This window comes from Stenella coeruleoalba, assembly GCF_951394435.1.
Source record: "Stenella coeruleoalba genome assembly, chromosome: 19".
Classification (NCBI taxonomy): domain Eukaryota; kingdom Metazoa; phylum Chordata; class Mammalia; order Artiodactyla; family Delphinidae; genus Stenella; species Stenella coeruleoalba.
Genome location: NC_137165.1, coordinates 13665955 through 13685285, shown reverse-complemented (window position 1 = coordinate 13685285; position 19331 = coordinate 13665955). Strand labels below are relative to the sequence as shown.

At 54.7% G+C, this 19331-nt stretch overlaps 2 protein-coding genes across 5 annotated transcripts in view; both read right to left on the bottom strand.

Moving 5' to 3' along the window:
- PITPNA (phosphatidylinositol transfer protein alpha) overlaps window positions 1-2161 on the bottom strand; it is a 41899-nt gene extending 39738 nt beyond the window's left edge. Inside the window, exon 1 of the mRNA XM_079904823.1 lies at window positions 1811-2161. Within this exon, the coding sequence (XP_079760949.1) occupies window positions 1811-1830 (20 nt within the window). The 5' untranslated portion in view covers window positions 1831-2161. The remainder of the gene's footprint in view (window positions 1-1810) is intronic.
- Window positions 2162-11432: 9271 nt separating this feature from the next.
- The window catches only part of SLC43A2 (solute carrier family 43 member 2), a 41428-nt gene continuing 33529 nt past the window's right edge, over window positions 11433-19331 (bottom strand). For all 4 annotated transcript variants that reach the window (XM_079904819.1, XM_079904818.1, XM_079904820.1 and 1 more), the window contains 3 exons: window positions 17566-17639; window positions 16233-16356; window positions 11433-15678 (listed from right to left, as the gene is read on the bottom strand). In XM_079904819.1, the coding sequence (XP_079760945.1) occupies window positions 15517-15678; window positions 16233-16356; window positions 17566-17639 (360 nt within the window). In that variant the 3' untranslated portion in view covers window positions 11433-15516. The remainder of the gene's footprint in view (window positions 15679-16232; window positions 16357-17565; window positions 17640-19331) is intronic.

Below are 19331 nucleotides of genomic sequence, written 5' to 3'. Positions count from 1 at the left end.
CCAGTGGTTAAGACTCCGCGCTTCTACTGCAGGGGGCATGGGTCTGATCCCTGGTCGGGGAACTAAGATCCCGCATGCCGCTCAGTGTGGCAAAAAAAAAAAGAAAGAAATAGAGGTGGAGGGGCTTTGAAATAACACTCTTCAGATGAGGTGTCAAGCTGGGATGACACCTGGGTCTCTTCCCTTTGCTATCCAAAGCTCCACACTATGTCCAAAAGTCCTAAACACCTCCAAGGAGCAAACCAGATGGGACGGGACAAAGTCCCTTCACTGACAAAATGGAAACAGCTCTCAGCACACCTGCCTGGCTACCAAGTGAATTCCACCAGATGCTCTCTACCCGGACACCTCCCACTTCCGGACCTTCTGGGCTTCTGGCCGAATGCTGCCCACTTGCCCTCCCCTCCAGGGAAGCACAGTTTCACTGAAAGTTCTGCACATACACATCCGATCTCTCCTCTCCCCCCACCCCCAATCTTTCCTCTTTGAAGAAGAAAAAAAAAAGTCCTAAGATGTTTACTTGGAACCATGAGCTTCAGGAATGGGTCATCTCATATTTGAAAGATTAGCAATCCGAACATCCCCACCTGTCATCCAGTCCCGTGGATTTCACGAGCAAGCCCATCTCCCTGCAACTCCTACCAGAAGTCACTCATCTCCACCGCCCATTAACTACTCAGAAACTCCCTCACTCTTCACCATTTTTCCTCAGTCAATGGCTTTATGAAAATATCAATGCCTCAGAGCAATTTCCCCATCTCTTTGCACCAAGACTGAGAATCCCCCAGAGACACGTTGGCCCTGTCCCCCACCCCAACTCCAATAACATGTATATTTACTCAAAAACATACTCTTTTTCCAAACTGTTCTCCTCCCTTTCTAACATCCTAGCTCTCTCCATCACCATAACTCCCTCATATCACTTCAGCCCCTGCCCAATATTTTTTGGACTCCTCACCCAAGTGTCTCCAAGTCCCAAGCAATCATCCTAAGCCTTTTTTCCCAAATACCTCGTCCTCTGCCCCCACCACGTGGGCACCATGTCACACCATCTGTCCCCTCTGCTATCTCCTTATACCCTTCCCCTGTCGCTCAGCCTGACGCTGACTCCCTAGTCCTTTTCCTGTGTCTACTTATCACAATCCTTCCCCTGATGCCTAAGGCAGCCACTCCTCACACCCCAGGTTGCCCTCAACACTCGGCCCCATCATCCCAACTCCATTCTTGAAGCTGTCTTATCTGATCTCCCAGGGCCCCTTGGTATTGTTCAGCCCCAAACCCCTCTCCACTCTGGCTGGCTCCCCGGCTCCCCAGCCCTGTCTGCCCTTGTCTAACCGTTCCTCAGCCACTCAGACAACTCCTCCCTCTCCGGTGGGTCCTCTCAGCCAGTCCTGCAGCTCTGGCTGGCCCCTTCCTCCCTTAGCCTCCACTCTAGGACCACCGCACATCTCATCCAGCACCCTCGATCCCCTCAGCCCCTCCTCATGCCCTGTCCGGCTCTCACTGTCCCCTTGACCTCATCTCAGGCCTGCCCGGCCCTCTTTGTCCCCTCAGCCTCTCCTGAGGCCTCTTCGGCCCTCACTGCCCCTTGGGCCCCACCTCAGGTGCTGTCCCTCCCGCTTTATCCCCGTTCGGCCCACCTCGGGCCCTGTCCGGCCCTCGCTGTCCCCTCAGCCCCTGCTGGGCCGCCCATCCAGCGCTCTCCATCCCGTCGGGCCCCGTCCGTCCTCCGCCAGGCCATCACCCTCCCTGCTCGTCATCCTCGACTCTCCCTCCCTCCTCGCTTCCGCACGGCCGGCTGGACACTCACTACTCCTTGAGCAGCACCATGTCGCTTCGCGGCTCGGCGGCTGCCCGCTGCCCGCCCAGCCTCCCGCCCGCTTCCCGGCGTCCGCTCTCCCCGTGGCCCGGCCCGGCTGCCTGTGCGCCTTCGTTGTTGTCTGCTCTGTCCCCGCCGCTCTCGCTGCGGTCGCCGCGCCGGCTCCTGCCGCCCCTGCCTCGCCGCCTTCCGCGCCGCTGCCGACGCCGCCCGGAGCTCCAGTTCCGCAGCGCCGCGCGGGGGCGGGGCGTCTCTGCGGCAACCAGAGCGTCACGCGCAGCGCTGCGCGCTGACCTAAGCGCGGAGGCAGAGCCTTCCCGGGCCCGCCCCCTCCCGTCCTTAAGTGGGCCGCGGCGCTGATATCCGCGGCCGAGGTGGGTCCCAGGCGTGCGCAAGACCCGGGCAGTAGGTGGGGCCGACACCGAGGTGTGCTGCAGGGTCCTAGGGGTGACTGATTATCTGCAGGCGGAACAGATGTCCCAGTACGGCTGGGCCTCCCCGGTGGTGTGGTTTGAGATCTAGGAAGAGGTTGTGTCAAAAAATAATAATGGCTAAGTTTACGTGCACGTGCTCTTCCAAGGGCTTGACTCCTTACAACAGCTCTACCAGAAATGTATTATTACTGTCCACAGTGACAGGTGAGGAGGAGGCAGAGCTTAAGAGACTTGCTCAAGAAAAAAAAAAAAAGAGAGAGAGAGAGAGACTTGCTCAAGTCCAAAGCTAGCATGTGATGGGGCAGAGATTTTCACCTTAATATCTTAGTGTAATGTCTTTCTTTTTTTTTTTTAATTCATTTTATTTATTTATTTTATTTTTTGGCTGCATGGGCTCTTCGTTGCTGCGTGCGGGCTTTCCCTAATTGCGGCGAGCAGGGGCTACTCTTCGTTGTGGTGCACTGGCTTCTCATTGCAGTGGCTTCTCTTATTGTGGAGCTCTAGGGCTCTAGGCACGCAGGCTTCAGTAGTTGTGGCATGAGGGCTCAGTAGTTGTGGCTCGTGGGCTTAGTTGCTCCACGGTGTGTGGGATCTTCCTGGACCAGGGCTCAAACCCGTGTCCCCTGCGTTGGCAGGCGGATTCTTAACCACTGTGCCACCAAGGAAGTCCTTAGTGTAATGTCTTTCATCCAAAAAGTATTTGCTAAGTGCCTGCTGTGTATCAAATTCTGTGCTTTTCTGTTGGTGGGAATGTAAACTGATACAGCCACTATGGAGAACAGTATGGAGGTTCCTTAACAAACTAAAAATAGAACTACCATAGGACCCAGCAATCCCACTACTGGGCATATACCCTGAGAAAACCAGAAGAGGGAGACACAAGAGGGAGGGGATATGGGGATATATGTATACATATAGCTGATTCACTTTGTTATACAGCAGAAACTAATGCAACATTGTAAAGCAATTATACTCCAATAAAGATGTTAAAAAAATTATCATCACAAAAAGATGAAAAAAAAGGAGCTACCTATGTGAGGTAATGGATGTGTTAATTATTTTGATCTTGGTAATTGTTCCATTTTATTCCATGAGTGTGTGTGTGTGTATGTATATATATATTCATCTCATTGTAGACTTTAAATATATACAATTATATCAATATTTGTGAAATATTCAATAAAGTCAGAAAAAAATGAAAAAAAAATCTGTGCTTTTGTTGAGTGAGCAAGTCAGATACCATCTAGCCCTGAGGGAGCTCAAGGTCAAGTGGGGGGTCTAGGTGGAGGGACAGCTAGGCTGTTAGGATGAAAAGGACTGTGAGAGGTGAAACACAGGTTTGGTGGCATTACACCCGGGAAGTGTAGTCAGCAAAGGCATTCTGGAGGAAGAGGTTCTAAGCTGAGCTCTTCAGGGGGCTGGGAGGGGAAGAGGTATCAGGCAGAGTTAATGCAAAGGCTGGGGCGCAGAGGGCCAGCATGTGCTCTAGGGGAACTGAGAGAGGTGACTGGGACATAAAGCTTGGGGGCTGAGGAGCTGTAGGAGATGGGAGTGGGGAGAGGGTTGGGGCCAGAGTATGCAGCTCCTGGGGGTGATAAGGTGTTTGTAGTCCATCCTCAGGGCATGGGCTGGCATCTACGGTTTTTTATGCAGCTCTGGCGTTTGAAGGCTCACTCTAAGAGCTGAGTGAAAAGGGGACTGAGGGAAACAGAGCAGAGGCAGGGAGACTGGTGAGGAGGCCTCTGCAGAAGTCCAGGCAGAGTTGGACTAGGACAGTGGTGGGATAAGGGGGGAAAAAAAAGAGAGATGGAGGACTTCCCTCGTGGCACAGTGGTTAAGAATCCGCCTGCCAATGCAGGGGACAAGGGTTCAATCCCTGGTCCGGGAAGATCCCACATGCCGTGGAGCAACTAAGCTCATGCACCACAGCTACTGAAGCCCACGCACCTAGAGCCCGTGCTCCACAACAAGAGAAACCACCGCAATGAGAAGCCCGCACATTGCAACAAAGAGTAGCCCCCGCTCTTGGCAACAAGAGAAAGCCCGTGTGCAGCAACGAAGACCCAACGCAGCCAAAAATAAAATAAATAGATAAATATTAAAAGAGAGAGAGAGAGAGAGAGAGAGGGAGACATGGATTTAGGAGCAACTCAGGTAAAATCAGCAAGACTTATTGACTAATTGGCTGAGAGAGTGAGAGCGAGAAGGGAAGAGCAAAAACTTCCCGGGTTTCTAGCCTGGGAGACTGGGTGGACGGCACTCCTTCAGGAAAACACAGGGAAGGCAGATTTGCACAGGGGAAGACAATGGCTGAAACGGAGCAGGACCCTGTGGGGCCCTCCCAGGTACAAATCCTTTCTGTGTCCCTCATTTCCAGTTTGTAAGAAATAGGCGTCACTCAGCCTCCATGACCTTCCCTGAGTTCTGAAGGGCATATTCAAACAGTTGCTATCCAGGGAAGGGAGGGAGTACAGAAACAAAGGAGGAGCAGAATACATAACAATTTCTTTGATATTCTGCTGGAACTAAGGCCCGCACCCAGCTGGAGGATGCTAACTTCAGCCTGGGCACAAGATTCCTGAACACCACCCTGTTACCTCACCACCAACCAGTCAAAAGAAAGTCACACACCCCGCAGCCCTCACCGCAAATTTTGCCTATAAAAAGTTTTCCCTGAAAACCATTGGGGAGTTCTGGGTTTTTGAGCATGAGCCACCTGTTCTCCTTGCTTGGTCCTGCAATAAACCTTTCTCTGCTCCAGACTCCACGGTTTGGCCTCACTGTGCGTTGGGCACATGAACTCCAGTGATGGACTCAAGGGGCACCGAGGTGATCGTGAGTGGGCTGCACAAGATAGAAATTTGGGAAAGGAGGATGGAGCAGGTGGCTATATTGCCGTCAAGCTATAACTGGCGCCCCAGGACAGCCCTGAATATTGCACATGTTGGCCATCAAATCCTAGAGTTGGAGTATGGATTGCCCCAGAAATCCAAGCCCAACGCCCTCGGGGAAAGACCAAGAGAGGCGACATTAGGACCCAAAGTCCAAGATCAAGTGAGCAGCCTGGACCCTGGTCCCCTGACCTCCCAGAATAGGATTTTTCTCCTACGTAATATCAATACAGTAAATCTTTTTTTTTTTTAATTTATTTATTTTTGGCTGTGTTGGGTCTTCGTTGCTGTGCCTGGGCTTTCTCTAGTTGTGGTGAGAGGGGGCTACTCTTTGTTGCAATGCACGGGCTTCTCATTGCAGTGGCTTCTCCTGTTGCGGAGCACGGGCTCTAGGTGCACAGGCTTCAGTAGTTGTTGTGCACGGGCTTCAATAGTTGTGGCTCGCGGGCTCTAGAGCACAGGTTCAGTAGTTGTGGCACACGGGCTTAGTTGCTCTGCGGCATGTGGGATCTTCCGGGATCAGGGATCGAACCTGTGTCCCCTGTGTTGGCAGGTGGATTCTTAACCACTGCGCCACCAGGGAAGTCCCAATACAGTAAATCATTATTTAACAATTGCCGTGTGCTGGCTCTCTCCAGGAGGTAATCAAACCCTGCCGCCTGGAGCTTGCAGTGTAGCTGGGAAAGCTATATCTACGCATTCACTCCATAAAATATTGATTGAACTCCTTGCCCTGTCCTGGGCCTTTCTCTAGGCGCTCAGGATATAGGGGTGACCAAGAAAAACAAGGTCCTTCCCTTGTTCGGTGGGGCGAGGCAGAATATAAACAAATGCAGAAATAACTTCAAGTAGAGATGAATGTTATGAAGAGGCTGAACAGGGTGACTGGGGCCAGTGCCGGTGGTATTAGTTGGGTGGTCAAGAAAGACGCTAAGAGGCCATGTTTTGGGAATTCCCTGGCAGTCCAGTGGTTAGGACTCGAGGCTTTCACTGCTGGGGGCCTGGGGGCCGGGTTCAGTCCCTTGTGGGGGAAATAAGATGGTACAAGCCATGAGTTTCGGCCAAAAAGAAGAGGCCACGGGACTTCCCTGGTGGTTCGGTGGCTGACACTCTGCACTCCCACTGCATGGGGCCTGGGTTCGATCCCTGGTCAGGGAACTAGATCCCACATGCCGCAACTAAGACCCAGTGCAGCCAAATAAATATTAAAAAAAAAAAAAAAGAGGCCATGTTTAGACAGACACCTGAATGAGCTGAGATGAGGGAGCTTGGAGGGCCATGCAGGGCACTGGGGGAAGTAAAAAGCAAAACAGTCATTAAAATACCCGAGAAACAGCCTCCATCTGGAGGAGCTCATGGAGAGGAGGCCTTGCACTCACAGAAAACGGTACCTAGTGACTGAGGTAGCTGGCCGTAAAGGTGACCATGTGCGACACAAAGAACAGTGCTGGAAAGGGTCCAAGGAGAGGCCTCCTGGGCTGAAAAGGTGTAGGAAGTATCTGGGGACAAGGGGGATTTGAGACAGATTTGGCTAGAAAAGGGAAATGGCATCTTCGGAGGGAAAGGAACATATGCAAAGGGGCAGAGGCAGGGTTCTATGTGGGTGGAATTTGCGGGGTGGGGAGACCAGGGTAGAGCCCCTGGTCAGAGCATGAGTGGTTCATGTGGTGGACACACACACAGGAAGGACGGAGTGTGGGAACTTGAGTGCCAAGTTCAAGATCTGGCCTTAAGGAATCCCCACTCCTCGTCATCCAGAATCAACTGTTAGCGAGATTTTGCCACACTTGCTTCATCTCTTTTCTGAAACATTTTAAAGCAGATCTCAGACATCATGTCATCTCTGCCCTCCATGTTTCCGTGTGCATTCTAGAAATATGGATATTTTCTTATGAATCCACAATGCCATGATCATACTGAACAAAATTAATAATTTCTTGATATCTCATACCAAGTTCAGATTTCCCTAATTGTCTAAAAAATGTAATTCTGTAGTTTATTTTAGATACGATCAGTATCTGAACAAGTCTGCATTTTTTTTTCCCTTCACATTTTATTTTCAGTTGCTCTGTTTCTTACATCTCTCACTCTAGCAAGCTTTGCTTCAGGTGTGCATAAGAGTTAGGCCTGGGGCTTCCCTCGTGGCACAGTGGTTAAGAATCTGCCTGCCAATGCAGGGGACACGGGTTCGAGCCCTGGTCCGGGAAGATCCCACATGCCACGGAGCAACTAAGCCTGAGCGCCACAACTACTGAGCCTGTGCTCTAGAGCCCACGAGTCACAACTACTGAAGCCCGTGCACCTAGAGCCCGTGCTCCGCAGCCAGAGAAGCCATAAAGAAAGAAAGGAAGGAAGGAAGGAAGGAAGGAAGAAAGAAAGAAAGAAAGAAAGGAAGAAAGAAAGAAAGGAAGAAAGAAAAAGAGGCCTTACATGAGGGGCCACAGCACTCTCGAGGGTGCCCCACTGCGAGTCAACAGTCCCGCTGTGGGAACGGACCCCCTGGTGCCTGATGCTCTGGAGTCCCAGCCCTACCACTTCCCACTGTGTGACCTTGTGCAGGTTCCTTAACCGCTCTGAGCCTCAGCTCCTTCATTTGTAAAATGGGGACGATGGTAGTGGCTACCATGTGGGATTGCTGGGCATCGTAGATGAGGCAATGTGCATCAAATAATTTCATGCAGGACATGCCACATTTCTGTATTATCATTCTGGAGGAAAGGATGCTGTGAGGAAGGAGGGATGGACACTACTGCCCCTCGAGGCTACTTCTACGTGCTCCGGGCTGAACAGGCAAGAAGGACGTGACTCTCCAGTGTCACAGCGATCTTTCTGTCTCGCATGCCTCTCTTTCTTTGTCTCTCTCCCTCTCTCCCTCTTTGTCTCTCTCCCTCTCTCCCTCTTTGTACCCACCTTCTCTCCATCTCTCTAGCTAGCCCCCCTTCTGTCTCTCCTCTCCATCTCTTGGTATGACTGTTTCTCTTTCTGTCGATCTCTCTTTATCTCACCTCTTGTGAAAACACAGCCACCTCCTAATTTATCTCTCTTGGAAATCTGGTCTTGAAGTCACCTTCTTTCTTAAAGTGAGGCCTATGGGAGCACCATGCGGTCAGCCTGTCCCCAAATAGGAGATCTTGGCTCCTTTCCTGTTGTTACCATTGTGTACGTGTTTGTGTGTTTTTTAATAAAATGTTGACTTGGCCAAAAAAAAAAAAAAAAAAGAAGTCTCTCTGTATCTCTTTCTGTCTCTCCCTGTCTATCTCTTTATTTTTGTTCTCTCTCTGTGCTCCCTCTGTCTCTCTCTCTTTCTGTTCCTCTGTAACTCTGTCTGTCCTCTCGCTTTCTCTCTCTTTAATCTCTCTTGTTATCTCTCCCCTCTCCATCTCTCTGTGTTTCTCTGTCTCTCTTTACCTCTCTTCCTGTCTCACCTCCCTCCGTGTTTCCCTCTGTCTCTCCCCATCACTGCCGTCTGCTCTCTCTGTTCTGTCTTGGACTGTCTCTCTCTCCCCTTTGTCTCGCTGTCTGTGCAACTCACTGCTCTGGACCACCCCCGCGCTTGCTCCTGGCTGGCTGGCCCTTGTTACTGCCTCGTCACAGCCACACCTGTAACCCATCTCTGTGTATCTCAGAGAGACTGCATTTCACTGTTTCCATCTTCTGTTCTGTCCCTTCCTGGCTGCTGAGAGCATGCTCTTCTCCCAGCCTCTGTCTGTCAGTTTCAGCCTCTTTTTGGTTTATTTCTCTCCCTCTCTCTTTTTAAGTTTCATCCTCCAAATATTTATTGAGCAGCTGTTCCATGCTAGGCACGTTTTGAGGTACTGGAGGTATCATGGTGACCAAGGCAGTGCACGTACCAGCGCTCAGGGGGCATTCGTTCTAGTGGGGAGACAGACAGACAGACAGAAGAGCAGACAAAGCGTGACCCTGGCTGCCTGGCTTTTCCCCCTGGCCAGAGGAGTGCCTCGGCCAGCCCGTGGGCAGGGACTCGGGCCTCTGAGGTTAGCTGGCTCTGCCCCGTGCTGGCCCTGATGATTCACTGTCCCTAAACAGGGACTGGGGGTCACTCAGGAAGCTAGACTAGAATGAGTAACCACTTGCTTACGTAACAGCATTCATTACGCGCCAGGCTGGGGGAGACAAAAGAGAATGGTCCCAGCCTGAGTGGGGCTGCAGTTCAGACATGCATAGCGTCTGCCCAGGCGGAGGAAACAGCTGTGGGGCGGGGCCTTACCTCTACCCTCCACTCCCCGACTCTGGCCTGCACACCGTGAAAAGCTACTGGAGCAGCTGTGGTATTTAAAAAAAAAGTTTTTTTGAGCCAGCATCTGAAAATAGGGATATTTTCTATAAAACTCGGGACTCCCAGCTTCTCTTGTAAAAATCAGAAGATCGGGCAACACCTGGCTCGCTCACACAGGGCCTTAATTGGTTGCAGCTGTGTCAAGCCTGTCCTTAGATGGAGCTGTGGCTTCCAGGTCCCCATGGTGCCCACCAAGTCCTCTTGTCTGGCAGAGAGCTCAAGGTCTAGCTGCCCCCGTGTCATCACAGAGCTTGTGCTGTGGCTCTACTTATATTAGAGGAATATTTCCCCGTAGTGTCTCCATCAAAAGTGGGAAAATGAAGGACACAGCAAAGGGGTGTAGCAGTGCCCCGGCTTGTGAGCTCACAATCCTGGAGTAGAAGCCCTCATGCACATCCATCCAGCACCTCTGCTCTGCCTGCTATGCAGGGGGCCTGCTGCTCGCCCATCCCCAGCTGGCCCCCGAGGCCATCCTCCTCCCTCCCCTGGGCTTCAAGCCCCCTCTGCCCGGCAGGCTCAGGAGCCAGGCCTCAGACAAACAGGCCGTCCTCTCCCCTCCCTGGCCGTGGGGATCTCCTTAGGGCTTCTCTGGGGAAGCCCAGTGGCTCTTCTTTTCTGCTGCTACTACCCAGGGCCCTGGCCTGGCAGGACAGTGGCCAGCTTCGTGGGAAACCTGTAGGGGGAGCAGGTGTGCCCATGACCACTGACTTAGGACAAAAGAAAAGGGGCAAGGATGAGCGCCCACCTTAGAACCAGAATTCCCAGCAGCCTTGGGCTTCCCACCCAAGAGGCTCCTTCCTCTGTCCCTTCCCCAGCTCTGCTGAAAGCTGGCCCACCAGCAAAGCTGGGCCGCAATGAGTGCAACGTAGCGGAGAGTGGGGGTCAGGCAGCGCGTCTCAGACAAGTGACAGGCAAGAGACAAGTGGCAAGCGGATGAGTGACTTAGAAAGAGACACAGGGGCCGAGGAGGAAGCAGTTCTTAGCCATTTTCGGCAGACATTTATTAAGTGCTTACTGTGTGTCAGGAAGTAATCCAGGTGCAAGAAACAGCAAAGGGCCAGGAAGAGTCAGGCTCAGCTCCTGAGCTGTCAGTGACACTGCACTCACCCTCGCTGACACAGGAACATGCTAACCCTTCAGGCACCACTCTGAGAGCCTGGGCTGGGTCCTTGGACGGGGCCTGCCTAGGCCCTTCCAGCCACCAAAAGGGATTCAGCGACGTGAGACCCTCTCCCTCTTCGTCCAGGTAGACAGGCACACAGACAAGCTCCCCCACACTCCTCCAAACACATTCCCACCTGACGTGCCTGGAACACACCTCAGACTTCGACACACGTGTGCACACACGCACACACACACACAGAGGCACAGCCAGTTTCACGAGGAGGTGGCATGGAGGTACCGCCTACAAGCCGTGCTCTGAGTCACCCACCTCAGCATGAAACTGTCAAGAGTGCCCGGATATCCCCCCGTTAGAGGTTAGCTCGAGAAGCTTTGGCCAAGTCTCTTAACAAAATGTGAAAAACGTAAAAGTGAACAAGGGGACAACTGCTTAAGGCTTTTGCTTAGAGAGGGGGTTCTGAGAGGGGTAGGGGTCAGCAGAAACAGACCTCCCTTCCTTTACTTGGCCACAAGGCTGTCCCGTTATATGGGCGGGGGAGGGTGGGTGTGGGTGGTCCTCATCCCCTGTGCTCTCTGCATTCCTCCAGGGTCATAAAAATAACGCTATCGCTTGTTAAGTGCCTATGAAGTGCCAGGTGCAACAATGTGCGACTGCTTGACGTCCATGTCCACCTAGCCTCCCGGGGAGAGTATTATTGCCATTTTACAGATGAGGAAACGGAGGCTCAAGACTTGCTTCAGGTCACGAGATGGTATGTGTGGTGGGGCCCCTGACCTCTGCCCTTCCCTCACAGCCTCCTCAGCACAGGGAGATGGTCTCGCTCTGGGAAGGGTTGAGGGGCTGGGAGCAGCCAGAGGCCCTGGTTTGGTCTTGGATCTGCCTGGGAGGCTGAGAAAGACTAACTTCGGGGCTGGACATGCTGCCTGCAGAGACCAAGGGCCCAGGCGGTGGTTGTGTGCCAGCGGCGGGAGAGGTCTGCTTTGCGGCGGGCCACCCACGTGGGGGACGTTGCACCTCCTTCCGGACACCAGGTCCTCACCCCAGGACTCGGCATGAGGCAGGGCCTGGGTGGGACAGGCTTCCAGAGCCCTCCGGCTCACCCTGACCCCACCCCCACCCCAGGGGAGCGCTGCAGCCTGTGGAAAACCCATCCCTTCACTTTGGGGGTCCTGGGCTCCTAATCCTAACCCCACAGATAAGGCACCTTACTGTCCCAGAGCCCACGAGAATGCACCGTATTAAACAGCCCCGGAAGCCTGACTCTGCTGAGAAGACTTCTCAGAGTTCTCCGACAGGAGCCCCTTACCATAGGGTGTCCACAGCCTCACCTGCCCCCGGTGGTGTGTATCTGTTTAAATTCATGCAGGCTGATGTGCAAATGCATCGAAAACTCCACTGGGCTTTTTGTGCCGCTGTCTGGGACAGTCCTGCACGTGTACCCCCAATACTGGATGGCTCCCCATTTTCAGTGTGCTTGGGGCCCAGGGCAGCGGGATGCCCTCCTCACACTGCACAGCCCAGGGCCAGGACAAGGAGGGCTTGAGGAGAAGTTTTCACCAGGCTGACACCGGGTAATAGAGGAATAAAAAGAGAAACAGAACGGAACTCACAACCTGCAGCCCCATCTATGGCCTTTACGAGGGTGGGAACCTTCCCTAGTACAGGCCCAGGTAGCGAGAGCCACAGGCAGAGGCCAGGAGGGCTCGGAGGAAGCTAACCACAAAGGATCACCTGGACTCAAGTACAGGGAGGCTAGAGAGGAGCGGGGCTCGGGGCCGTGCTCCTGAGCCCGGCCTGGCTGCGCTCTTCACTCTGATTGAGCCCGCAGGGCTGGGCACGACTTCCAGCTCCTTCCCACCAGAAGCCTGGAGGAGGAGGACGAAGATAGAGGGCCGAGGCCATGTGGTCCCTGCTCCACCCCAGGGCACTCCTCCCAAGGGTTGGGGCGACCAGAAACTTGCTCCCCCAAGCTACCATCGGCCTCTAGGGCCAAGATGACTCTACTAAGTAGAGCTCACCCCACTCTCTCCAAGGAAGCTCTTGGCTCCAAGAAACAGACACCTCGCCTGTGTTTGCTTCCCTTAGTTTCGCCCTGATCTCAAGGCCTGGTGGCCCCTGGGGCTGCTGCTCTGAATGGAATGTCCTGACCTAAAGGATAAGAACCACATATGAGTCCTGGCTCTCACCTTGAGCAAGTTACTCCACCTCCCTGGGCCTCAATTTTTCCAGCTGTAAATTAGGGAGGGTAGTATGAACTCCTGGCTTGTTAGCGTGATCCAGTGATGGTAATGGGAAAATATGTAACCCATCAACCCTGTACAGTCAGAGCAAAATGACAGGCAAGGGAGTGGGGGGGCACCTGTGGTCCCCAACCCATCTGGTACCCTGCTCCCATTTTCATGCCTCTAATCCCCACGCACTATTGGCTCTAGACTATCTCCCACCCTGAACTCTGGTTTCTTAATGCCTGCTTCTTCCCCCAAAGCGCACACACCCTGCAGGTGGGTGAGAGAGAGAGGCCGCAGCTCCCACTTTGGCTGGGCTGGGCACTGCTGGGAACAGCACAGGCCATGTCTGTACAAGCTCAACATATCTCCCAGCTGGAAGGGCCCTTGCTAGTCAGCGCTTCCCCAAACTGCACTCCTTTGTCAGTGGGTCTCAAATGTTGGGGGGGCGGGCGCCAGAACCACCAGGTGGGGCTTAGCAAAGTGTAGACTTCGGTTTCCCTCTAGGTCAGAGGCAAGGCCCAGAGGCTGTTATTAACCAGCACCCGAGAGCTCCTGCTGCTCGTGGTCATTGGGCCCCATGTGGAGGACGGCTGTGATGGTTAAAGCCATCCCTTAGTCACAGACCACACCCCCCCCGGAGAGGCACAGCCCATCAGTGCCGCTCATCTGACCTTATCTCAACATTTCCCGAATCTGACTATAATGCTGTCTTAAGACATGAGAATGACCTTAACATCTCACAGAACGAGCATGCTGAGGAATGCTTTGGGAAATGTTGATCTCAGGCTCTCTCTTTTTTTAAAAAAAAGTCTGTTTAAAACAAATATTTGCTTTTGAGTATCTGAGTGGGTGAAGCCTAGGGAGATTACGTGCATTCAAAGGGCTCGGGCCTGGGCCTGCCCCTGCCCCTTCCTGTTGCCACCCGTTCCTCCGCCACATCCCGCCTCTGCTCTCTTTGAGCCTGCGGCTCTCCTGGGGTCACCCTGTGTCCTGAACTTAGGAGGAACCCTCAGCATGGTTGACTGGTGACAGGAAGTCTGAGCAGGGATGAAAGGGGGTCAGGATTAGCCTGTCGGGCTGGGATAAGCAGCAGAGGAGGGGATGGCCACACTTCTAAGGTGTCTGCACAAGCCCCATTTGTTTGGGGGTGGGGCGGGGGAGGAAGGTCTTTTCCTGGCCCACTGCCCCTCCCGAGACAGCAATCACACCCAGAGAGACGGTGAGTCGCTGGGTACGACTGGGGCAGAAAATCTTGTCTTGCCTTTTCTTCTCAAGCTCAAAACAGGCACATGTAGTCATTAACTGATATGCTAGAAGGGGCATCCCTTACCAGGAGGAAAATGGATTTATTGCTTTATAAAAAGGAGTCTGATAAAACTTAAAAGGGGGGAAAAAAAAACCAACCACCAAAACAATTCACCTAAAAATCAACCCACCCCTCTCAGAGCTCCCAGGAAGCCTCAGACACATTTCTGAGGGCAGTCAAGGTGGGTGGGTTGGCAAGCCAGGCCCGCCTGGCAGAGGAAACGGGGCCTCGCCCGCATAAACAGCTCCAGGGCCCTTGGAAAGTCTGCCAGCAGGGGACGCTGTGGCCCTGCAGCCTGGGACAAGCTCCCAACCCTGAGCGGGGCTGGCTCCTGGGCGCTGGGCTTGCTGCGGGCCTGGCTGGCTCCGGGGTGTCTCCGGGAGGATAAGGGCAGACCCCCAGCGCCCACGTCCCACCCCCATCCCACACACATCTCTCATGCACAGGACACGCGCGCACAACCCACATGCACACGCACCCCTAGGTCTCTCACAAATCCACCTTCCCACCCGGGCCTGGACCTCCACGTCTGTCAGCCACATCTTCACTTCCACCCCCACGAAAACAGCTGTGTGTATGTGTGTGCGTGTGTGTGTGTGTGTGTGTGCGTGTGCGCGCGCGCACGCGCGCATGCGTGTGTTTGTGTGTGGTGCCCCTTTAATTCCCTTCAGGTCACAGACTGGACAGAGGGTGGCAGTGGAGACATGCCCCCGGCTCAGGCCCTCAGGGAGGAGGGAAGGGACTGCTGCTCGGCCCTGACCACAGCTCCTGAGCCACATGTGACCATCCAGCCCTCCATCCCCTCCCCAGGCTTTAAGCCAGGGGGCCTTCTCCACAGGCCTCGAACAGGAGGACAGGCCACAGGGGGCTGGAATCACAAAGGAGTTAGCACCAACAACAGGAAGCGGGTCCTTCCTTCCTCAGGCAGCTCAGACTGGCCGGGGGGAGGAGGTGAGGGGCCAGGCGAGGCGGGTACAGACAGTGCAAGCCTTTGTCCTCAGCAGGCGTGGCTGGTGGACATGCAGCCGAGGGGCAGGTGGTGGGCAGTAGACGGCAGACTCCTCTGCTTTGGCAAGAGGCGGAATCTCGACACGCTGGGGGGAGAGGGCCTGCCTGCCCGGGGTCCTCCTGTCTGCTCCTGCAGGCACCACGGAGCCCCGAGGCTCCAGGGCCCCTCGAGGGTGGCTGAGCGAAGTCCAGAGCGCCTCTGCTTCCAGCAGGAGAAGCGCCTGACCGGGCCCTCTCCCATCCTTCCGCCGCAGAGCTCCGAGGCAGGACCAGGGCCCTGGGAGGGAGCGAGGACTCCAACATGGTGCAGGACAGGATCCTAGGGGTGCGTGGAGGTCCTCTGGGGTGGGGAGGACACCGCTGAGTCACTGAAGCAAGGGCGGGACGCCACAGTTCCGAGGCGGTGGGCGCTACACAAAAGCCTCCCGGTTGGACGAGCCGTTGAGCTTGAGGAAAAGCTTGTCGTCTTCCCTCTTCTGCTGCAGCTGCCTTTCCAGCTGGCGCCGGTAGCAGATGAGGTAGAGGGGAAGGCAGAAGCCCAGCATGCTCAGGACAAGCAGCCCCACGTTCACCTGGGGAGGCAGGGATGAGAGTCGAGTCGCCACCAAGGGCGGGGGAGGGAGGCAGCAGGCAGGGGCTGTGGTCTTTGCAGAGCCCAGTTCCAGCCCCTTCCTCGCTCTCAGGTTTGGGAATGGGGAGAAGGTCACAGGAGAGGAGAGGAAAAACAAACAAGGAGTTTCAAGAGGTTGGAGGTCCCGTCGTTCCACATTCCAGCAACAGAATTCCCCAGCTGTCCACGGGCCGGGCCACCATACTGTACTGATCTGAATCTCTGGGGGGGGGGGGGATTGGGACAAGCTCAAAGCACCTGGTTAAGAATCTGGGCCTTTGGCAGGAGGAGCAGGGACAGCAACTTGGTTCGATTTACCCCAAAATCAGGTCCAGAAAGGACACTCTTCTCCTCTTGTCCCTCCTGCCCATTCACAAGGGGTTCCTGAATTGATCCTAACCAAAGTTCCAAACTGCCTGTCCCGGGGTTCTAGAAGCCCCCGAGTGATGCCTCCCAGCTCCCAACCAGCAGAGTGGGGCGGATGCCCATAGCCCTCTGCCCCGCGATCCTTCTTACCCACAGGGGGTCTCCTTGGAGGGGACCCATCATAGCCAGAAACAGGGGCTGCTGCAGGAGAGCGAAGAGTGCACTGACCAGGGACTGCAGGCCTGTGAGGCTGCCAAACTGCGTGGAGGGGTACCTGCCGGGGCAGTAGAGAACCTGTCACCACAGGGGGCCATGCTCCGGCTTCCCACATGCTCGTTCGCAGCCTGGCCCCAGGTGCCGGTGCCCCCAGGCTGCACCTCCAGTGGCAGAGAAGAGGTGGGAATGGGGTGTCCATCCCTGGACTGCTTTCTGCTGAGCAGTTCTGCAAAGCGAATTTGTCTTTTGGACCAGCGTGAGGCCCCGGGGCCCGGGGGTGTCTGGCCAAGCCAAGTGGGAGGTGCGGTGCCAGCCGGAGTCTGCAGCCTGTGAGCCGGGCCCAGCGGGCAGGTCGGAGGCTGGGCCCGGCCTGGCTGCACCCTCTTCCAGAGGAGCGTTGTGTAATCACGGAAACATAGCATCACAGCCCTCGGACGAGGCCCTCAGACTCTGCCAGGGCAGCCACAACTTCCTCCAGGCCCGGGGGGTAGGTGGGGGTGGAACAGGCAGACCTGGAATGACCCCCATGGGATACTGTTGAGAGAGGGAGAGAGTTCTGGCAAAACCTTAGCCAGATTCTGCCAGAATTCTGGGGCCACGCCAGGCATCGTGGCCCCAGAGGTGAGAAGGGACTCCTAGCAAGGAACGGCTGGAGGAACGGGCTAGTCTTTGGTCGGAGGGAGACAGTGGATGGTGTTTGGGTTCCAGTGTGTGAGCCGAGGCCCGGCCCAAGGAGAAGGAACAACTATGGTTCCTTAGGCATGTGTGGCCTCTTGGAAAAGGAGGCAGGTTTCACTTTAGCCAAGGCCTAAGAAGGCTGTGGACAGAACCAGCCCTTTGAGGCCCTGGGTGGGATCTGTCAGGCACATCCTGGGCTCAGTTAGTCACGTCACTGCCGCCGCTGAAGCCCACTTGAAGATCACCGTTGAGCTGTGGGCAGCTAGAACCCACCCCCCGGCCCTTCCCATGAGCAGCCAGAGGCAGCCTCAGAACCCGGCTGCGCAGCAACAACGAGCGGCACCTTGGCTGGGGGAACTGACTTCCTGTTAAACGCCAAGGCTTGTGGGCACCCAACTGCCCACTGACCTGCTCCTGCCAGGTATGGCCTTCCCCTGACACCCCAACAGAAGCCCTGGTACCTAAGGCCAGAGGATGAACCCCAAGTGAGCAAGATGGCCCCCTTCAGGCCCTCAGTCCCACCAGGAACCTCCCTCAGGTCATTCCCTTACCCTCGGCCACCAGGCCACCCACAGCTCCCAGGACTTACACAGCGGCATAGAGGCCCCCGACGGCAGAGTGGATGAATCCTCGCACAATCGTGTGCAGGATGAAGGAGAGGATCTGAGGGCGGGAGAGCAGAGTGTTGAGCAAGAGACATGGAGGGCCTCACCTTGTCCCCTTGCCCCACAGCTCCTGGGGTCCTGAGCGGTGGGAGTACTGGCGCCCTGGAGTCAGCTTGTGCCAGCTTTCCAGGGCCAACTCCTGAACTACCAAGAATTCTGAGCCGATTTTAAGTTAAACACAGTCACTACTAACAGTTCAACTGTAATAAACGTACAATTCAACAAATCACAGTTGACCCTTAAACAACACGGGGGGCTAGGGGTGCCGACCCTCCACGCAGCCAACAGTCCACATGTAACTTAGAGTCGGCCCTCTGTACCCACAGTTCTGTATCCTCGGATTCAACCACCCACGGATCACGTGGTACTTAGTGTTTACCACTGAAAACCATCTGAGTACGAGTGGACCCACGCAATTAAAACTTGTGTTGTTCAGGGGTCAACTGTACGTTGAAAACAAAGTTAATGAATACTCAAAACCCAGCACATCCTAATTATTTTATTCTGTTTTACCATTAGCCGTGCTCTTAAGGTTTTTTTGTTTTTTCGAAAATTTTTTTATTTTTTTAGTTTTGGCTGCACCGCACAGCTTGCAGGATCAACCAGGGACTGAACTTGCGCCCTCAGCAGCGAAAGCGCGGAGTCCTGACCGCTGGACCACCAGGGAATTCCTGCTCTTAAGGTTTTTTGCTCTACTGTAAATATCGTATGATGGTGTGTTACTGTGTCTCTTTCCAACTCCACGGCTGGTGACACCGTATTGGCTGATATCAGCCACGACGAGAGCACTTGCACCGTGGAAATTGGCAAACACTAAACACCATTGGCAAACACTAAACACTAAACACTAAAACACCAGGGCTCCCCCCATCCCGCCCCCATCTAGAGTCTGCTCTTAAGTGTACGTATGGACATAGCACTAAGCAGGAGGTCACTAATCACCACTCCTGCCTTCGCGGACCTGAGGACTGTGCCCAGGTCTCCCTGCCTGGCCACCCAGGCCCTACTGGTAGATGGCTGTCCCTCTCCCCTCTAGCTCTGCTTTCCTGAGGAAAGGTCACTGCTGGCAAGCTTGGCAAGCTTAGCAAGCACTTGTTAACGATTCCTTAGAGCCACGAGCTGTCTCCTTTGCTCCCAGGACCCTTTGTTTGCTCTTTGCACACAGCCCTGCCACCGGGCTCAGCGGCCAAGACCCGTTTCCGGGAATGTGGGCAGTGGAGGCGGCGAGGGCTGCTCCTGCGGTGCTGCGAGAGGGCTGTGCCTGAACGTGCACCCGTCCCTCGGCGGGCTCTGCTTTCCACTCCAAATGCCTTGCTGCCTTTTCACAACTTGCCTTTCAATAAGAACTGGATAAAACACAAAGCAGATGACTGTCCTCACTGAGCATTGCCCCGCGACTGGACAAGGGTGGTCAGGGCAAGGGTCTGCCGGTCTTGCGGAGAGGGCCACCACCAGGAGGCCGGGAGGGCACCAGGGATGCAGCAATACTCCCATCTGGAACCGGTAGGGCCTCCCACGGTTTACTCTGGCTGCACGCGGTGTCGGCACAAACACATGGTAGCACCTGTGGGTGGTGCACACCTGGGCGTTCAATGAACTTCTACGTGCGGCCACTTGTAGGAAGGGACTCTTGCTTTCCTCCTGGACCTGGTCCAAGATACCATCTGGACTTGGGTCACACCCATCTGGA